General features: G+C 38.2%; 1 protein-coding gene across 4 annotated transcripts in view; it reads left to right on the forward strand.

Moving 5' to 3' along the window:
- Positions 1 to 5,676, forward strand: part of RBMS1 (RNA binding motif single stranded interacting protein 1) — a 117,087-nt gene extending 111,411 nt beyond the window's left edge. For all 4 annotated transcript variants that reach the window (XM_019470942.1, XM_019470943.1, XM_019470944.1 and 1 more), the window contains exons 11-14: positions 341 to 451; positions 1,127 to 1,207; positions 2,446 to 2,530; positions 5,405 to 5,676. In XM_019470942.1, the coding sequence (XP_019326487.1) occupies positions 341 to 451; positions 1,127 to 1,207; positions 2,446 to 2,523 (270 nt within the window). In that variant the 3' untranslated portion in view covers positions 2,524 to 2,530; positions 5,405 to 5,676. The remainder of the gene's footprint in view (positions 1 to 340; positions 452 to 1,126; positions 1,208 to 2,445; positions 2,531 to 5,404) is intronic.
- Positions 5,677 to 6,858: the final 1,182 nt, after the last annotated feature.

Consider the following 6,858-nt stretch of genomic DNA (forward strand, 5'->3'; position numbering starts at 1 on the left):
GGTAACGTGTGCAGATTCTTCCTTTAAAGTTAGCATCTGGTTAAACTCATATTTTACAAAGTGTTTTCTGCAGGTGTCTCAAGTGCATTGTACATCAGTTGCATGTTCAATAGGAAGCCAATGCAGTTCTTACCCCATTACCAAACCGTGCAAAACACATCTGCTCAAGTAGAATATTCAGAATGCCCCCGACCTGCTTCCTGAATCAGTGCCTGGGATTAAGGAGAGTTCTTGTGGTATGTCCCCTCAGAAGGGCAGCCCATACTTAGACTCTCAAATCAAAAATGTAATTAAAATCTGAGTGTTGCCGCAACCATTTCTTTCTTTCTCCGTTTAATAGGGTGCTGTACTGACTCCCTCCATGGACCACACCATGTCACTACAGCCTGCATCGATGATAAGCCCTCTGACGCAGCAGATGAGTCATCTTTCATTAGGCAGTACTGGAACAGTATGTAGCAATTTAATACAAAATAGAACTTACACAAGTAGAAGGTACTGCGTGTAGATCACAATATGCATGTGCAGCTTGCGTCTAGGAAAAAAGTAACCCTTTAAGTAGTCTTTTCATCCAATAAAATATTAAGAACTGTCTCCATTTTTAAATCATATTCAGCAGTTTTTATTCAGTCTATTAGCTGATCAGAAATTGGAAATCAGTAAATAAAAATAGATCAAAGCAAATGAAAGGAACCCAGGAGGTAACTCCGGAGTTGTATCAAAAAAGAAAAAATAGTTGGTTTTGCTCTTCAGGAGATCAGAGTTGCAGAAAGGAACACAAAGTTTGGAACAGAAACTAAACCAGAAGAAGAGATGCAGGCTAGCTTCTAAACTGAAAGACCCTTCTTTCCTGAGAAGATAGAATTAAAAAAAAAGATGATGATCGGGATTAACAGAGAAGGAAAAGTCCTTTACCTAGTCTTTGAAGTCTAAATTTGAGTTTTCCCAAAACAGGTACCTCACTTTTCTGAAAAGCCTGTTGATTTCAGACACAAAAGTCTTTCTCTTATGTATATTGCTTTAGGGAAACAGTCAATATCTATTAAACAATATCATGATAGGTATTTTGAATACTCTTAAATTTACATCGGGCTTTAACTCAACTTAATGGACTTTGTCTTTCTAGTACATGCCAGCCACAACAGCTATGCAAGGAGCCTACATACCCCAATATACACATGTCCAGACAGCAGCGGTTCCTGTTGAGGTCAGTATATTTTATAAAAGACCAGAGATAAGAGACATGAATATGATACTAGATTTTTTTTTTTTTTTGCTAGGAAAGCTACTGTTTAAAGCATAACATTGTAACTGTGAATGTACTGTGAAGACAATGTATATTAAAACTATAAAGTGTCATTATTCTCAACTAATATAACTAGCATTATAAAAAAGAATGACCCGTACTTGTAGCAGTACAGTACTTGGAGCAGTCTTCCATATGAGCATAACTCAGACGAACTTTGTGTTTTGTGAAACCTAACTTCCAATAGGAACAAGCCAGAGGGTATATTGTAGTTATGATCTTTCATTTAGTTTTCCTGTGAGCAAACTTCTCTGCCAACAGACCATGATTGTAACTTTTTGCAAAGAGTTCCGATTTTACCCTGGCATCTCAGGATATTGTGCATATTCGCTTAATAAACCCCTCTGCAAGTCCAGTTGAAGAGCATAACTAAATGGTAGACAACAGTTTGTCTACTATTTTGACTTACTGTACACTCTTTCATAGGTCAGTACTTCTTTAACAGAGGAGCTAGACAAGGTATGCTGCAGCTCTTGTATTCAGAATGAGTGCTAGACAGTCTCTTCCAGAGCCTGTAAGAAAAAAAACATTTCATTTCAGAGTCCATTTGTCCAGAAACTCCAGAACTTGTTTGGTTCAGTTTATGCATCTGCCCATGTGGGTCGGAGAAAGACTTTTGGTAATTAGCTGATTGCACTGTCTGCCAGAGCACTATCAGCTGAATTAATTCCCTGGTTTCTGGGGGTCTGTGTGCGAAGTCCCAACTACAATTCTTTGTGTTGCCTAGTGCCAATCACACCATGGTACTCAAAGCAATAGTGTTTATACATGTGGTAAGTTGATCTCGTTCTTCTTGCTGCCCCTCAAAAGGAGAGGGGCAGAATGATTTTTTGCATTTGCAGATAGAAAATATACTAGCAGTTATTTGCTTCCTCTATGTATTTATGTCAGAAGTTTTTTTTAATTATCATCAAAGCGGCTGGGGAAAGACGAGGTTTGCATGATCATTTTTATTTCTCTATTTGCTGAAATGTAAATCAATGCAAAGTTATCACCTCAAATTTGGAATACCCCACTTGAGAAATGTTAGAAAGACTTTAGATTTGAAGACTGTTAATCACATGAGTCGCATGGAAATACAGATTACAGGTAATGCTGCCTGCTTGTCTCTCATGTCTTGTCTTCCGTTTTATTTGCAGGAAGCCAGTGGTCAACAACAGGTTACAGTAGAGACGTCCAGTGACCATTCTCCATATACGTATCAGCAAAATAAGTAACTGTGAGGTAGGGGCTCATCCTGTAACATAAATGATGTGAATTCAAAGATATGTTATTTCATAACTTGCGGTACTCTGTATTGAAAATTCTTTCTTTATATCATATAAATAACACTGATAATATCTGGGGACAGGCAGTGAAGTTAATTTGAACTTGGCCAGAGTTAGAAGCCAGGAAAGGAAGCATGGGTTGCAGAAGTGAGTTAATGACTTATGAGTAATAGTGTTTTAATAATTTCTCTATAGCATAACTGTATTATGTTGTATTTTAATTTGTTCATCTTGGCAGCGTGCTGTATACAAGAATAACAATGAATTAGTGCAAAAATACTAGAATCACAATGCTAAAGGGAACTGTATTTATACATAAAATATCCTCTAGTTCTGTGGTACACGTAAGATTTGGAAGCAGCTTTGCAACTAACTTACAGACCACAGGCAGGCGGGTGGTCTGGTAGAAATCCTTGCTGACCCTTTCTCCTGAAGACTTCCCTGCTCATCCTTTATTCTAGGAAAAAGCAGTTTGGTCCAGAATTTTGTCAATTAATTTCTAAGCCACATCCTAGCTTGGCTCTGATTCCAGAGTTGTTTTACTTTCCTCCTCCTACTGGTTTTGCTTGCGTGGCCTTTCTTTACTAACCAATCATTAGCTTTCCCTGAACTCCTTCCCTGCAAAATTTTTGCTTTCTGTAGATTGCCATCCTGAAAATACTGTTTGCATTAACCATCCCCTTCTCCATCTTCCATGTTTTAAAATTCTGGAATTTAGTTGTTCCTTAACTCATCTTTTTGAGTGCTTTGTAAACCAGGCAACTTGACTACATCATTTTTTTATCACATTTTGTAAGACCTCATACTGAAAAACTCTGTTCAGGTGCAATAATGTGCTAGAGGCCATCTTAAAAGGGTTTTTCTACAGCCCTCACAGCATTTATTAGATACTCAAAAATCCTAATCAGTGATGTGTGAGGAACTTCTAATTGTGTGATATTCTCCCTAAAAAGTATGGATCTAACAGAACACACGTTTTGCCATTACCTTTGATTTTGCAGGTCAGCTGTGTTATTTGACAACACTGCTCTCATCCCCGTTATTGGCATAAGAACTACTTATATGTTCAAGAATGTAAAGATAGAAACAACCAATGGGGAAACCGCACATTCAACAGATGGCACAGTCTGCATAGCACAACATATTACCTGTGTTTATTATTGTAGTCTGGCCAACTGTCGGCATCTAGACAAAGCCCACGTCCTTGATTTGCATCCAGGGCAGGGAGAAAGCAAAGCCACAGACTCCTCTCGTTATCCATCTCCTGGTGTTAAAATCATGGCTCCTGCATGTTTCCTCTGCCAACGCTATTGGCTGGTGTTAACCGCTTTTCAAGGAATTATTTGTTTTGCCTTAAGTCTCCCCTGTGGGCATGTAAGACCTCCTTACCAATAGAGATCTGTGGTAGACGGCGAAGCGTCATCCTGCACGTCATCTCCCCGTCCTGCCTCTCTCTCCCAGCCCGTCAGTATCTTTCCCATAGGCTGGGGCCAGGCAGAAGGAGCAGCATTAGTCTCCTGAAAGGATGAGATGTGTTGCCATCTGAGACACATTTTATAATGATGACCGTGTAGAATACCGAGCTCTGTGAGCAATTCTGTGCTTTTGCTGTAAGCCAATCCTCCACATACTTTATTCTTCAGAGAAGTACCATTACCTGTATTTATATGCAGTAGGAGCCAGTGAAATCTGTGTCAGCGATGGCTCTGGCAGTGGGCACGTGGGGAAGGTTAATATTACTCAATTGATTTCAGCCTCAGAGTATGGCATTCGGTATTTCTGTCCCTGGAACATGTTGGTACTTGTCGTTTTTCAAACAGGTGAGGGGGAGGGAATTGACAGTTATTTCTTGCCCTAAATACAGGGAACGCTGTGGTCTTTTAATTGTTGCAGCTTCGTTACTATTGTCAAATTGAAACTTGTTTCTAAATGCACATGCAGCGCTTTTGGGAATGTGCTATTAAAAATCAGTATACATATTGCTGTAAATAAGAGGTAAATGACAACTAGCACATTTGCACAAGTGGATGTAGTCAATCAGAAATACACAGTGTCCTTCCTTTAACGGCTACATTTAATAACTTTATAGCTTCTTTTAAAAAAGTTGCTACTATGTGAAAATAGTCAGACCCTTGGAAAAAACCCTGTTACAATTAATATGCACCTATAAATGTACAAACCTTAAAATACCAGACTTGTTCTTGCCTAGAGAAATTAAAAAATTGTCTAAACTTCTTTTCATTAGCTGGGTATTTTTTTAAACCCATATGGCAATATAGTAAATTGAGAAGTCTTCCTTCAAATTTAATGAGCCCTGAATTGCTGTTAAGTATTAACCGTCATGGAGGCACAGTAGCTGTCTCTGCGTTGGCTGTTGTAACTTGTACATAGTCTCCCTGAGGCCGCACCGAAAGAAAGTTGTGTTCCTTTTCCAGAGATCAAAAGCCCTGGAGATGCTGCAGGAGTAAGCTCACACACTCAACCACTTTTGGTCAATTAAAAGGAAACAACAATAACAAAACAACAAAGAAGGAAATAGCTTTGAATGCAGTCTCACGGTTCCCCAGTGGGAACTCTGCATGCGGAACAGGTATTAGAGGTAGAGGGGGGAAATACAATACAGGCTGTATCCTGGCAGAGCGCCTTATCCTGCCTGGGAAGGGCCGAGCACCTGTAGTGCCCCCTGTGTTACTTCGCAAATTTGTACTCAGATTAACATAGTTTTCTCACAGCTGTCTAAAATAGGAAACGATTTAGTTTTATGGACGGCTGCATTAGAAAAAACCCATGCGATTGTAACTGCTCTAGCTCTGACCTTTCTGTGTTGCAGATGTCCAGTGTTGACCTGGCCTGGAGAAGGGTGCAAAGGCTGAAACAATCATGGATTTTACTGATCAATTGTGCTTTAGGAATTATTGACAGTTTTGCACAGGTTCTTGAAAATGTTATTTATAATGAAATCAACTAAAACTATTTTTGCTATAAGTTCTATAAGGTGCATAAGAAAAACCTTAAATTCATCTAGTAGCTGTTCCCATGAACAGGTTTATTTTAGTAAAAAAAAAATTTTTATCAAGTGTTATGACGCAAAAAAAAAAAAAATTCACATTTCTGGGTATGCACAGATGACCACGAAGACTTATTCACGTGCATGACAGAATTTGTGTTTTGGTTTATTTTTATTTTGTTTGGGGTTTTTTTTTTTCCTTAATTGTATGAAATGGGTTTTCTGAAGTTTAAAATAGTAAAACATCTAAGATGATGTTCTGTGCTTGCAGTGTGTGAGTGTTGCTTTAGTGCAGTGTTGCAGTTATAGTGTCTGGTCTTTTAGCTTTCTGTTTTTCTTTTAATGTAGTGTGAAGTGTCTTATCCTTTTCTATAAATTCCAATTTGCCTTAAATCTTTCAATGCTGTAGCTGTTTCAGTAAGTAGTCCAAACTAATGGTGTAGAATGCTTTGACCAAATGAGCTGGTCTATTATGCCTTGTAAAACAGCAGCATAGGGCTTTTAAAGGTAGTCAATAAAAATTGCTGAAAATTTGGCTTTTTTAATGTGTAGTAAGTGTTTTTAATGATTTTTCACATAATATGTAAGGTAGTGAAACGCAAGAGGGGAAAAAATGTTTTGTGTGAAACACATTTTCTGACTGGGGAAATTTTAATAGGATGAATTGTTTGTAAGGCCATATGCCAATAGTTCCCTCTGGTAGTTTGAATGATTTAGGAACTCTGCTGTATGATGCAATGTAAAATCTTTTTTTGCCTTTTTTCAGAAACTAACTTGATGTTCTAGTTTTAGCATAGGTAGAGTAGGGAGTTTGGGGTGGGGATATCACCGAATGTTTTTGTCCTTCCTTTATACTAATGATAGTGCTTTAGGATGAGGATTGTGCTGAGACTTAGCAAACAGAAAAGTTGCTATTACAGCAAAATGGCAAAAGCTAAAGGACTCGTTTTCAAACATACGCTGAGATGTAAGTAGAAGCATAATTGATTGGGTACTAGCTCTCTATAGTAGGTAAATAAAAATAAAAAGACTTGGCACTTTTAAAAGGTAACTTTACCAAAGAACAAAGAGCCAGTAACCAATAATTCTGATTTGTCTCAGCATTACGTCTTCTGTACTCTTTATTTTTGCCGGACCAGTTTGCGGTTAGGAGAATGTGCCTTTTTTGTACATTTGCATTTAGGTTTTATAATTTTAATTGATGTATGGACACAAAAGCATGAAGGAAGACTTGGATCCAAGCAGTGCCACACTTTACATCATCACTACAAGTGTTA

Source organism: Aptenodytes forsteri, unplaced genomic scaffold, assembly GCF_000699145.1.
Source record: "Aptenodytes forsteri isolate BGI_AS27 unplaced genomic scaffold, ASM69914v1 Scaffold255, whole genome shotgun sequence".
Classification (NCBI taxonomy): Eukaryota; Metazoa; Chordata; class Aves; order Sphenisciformes; family Spheniscidae; genus Aptenodytes; species Aptenodytes forsteri.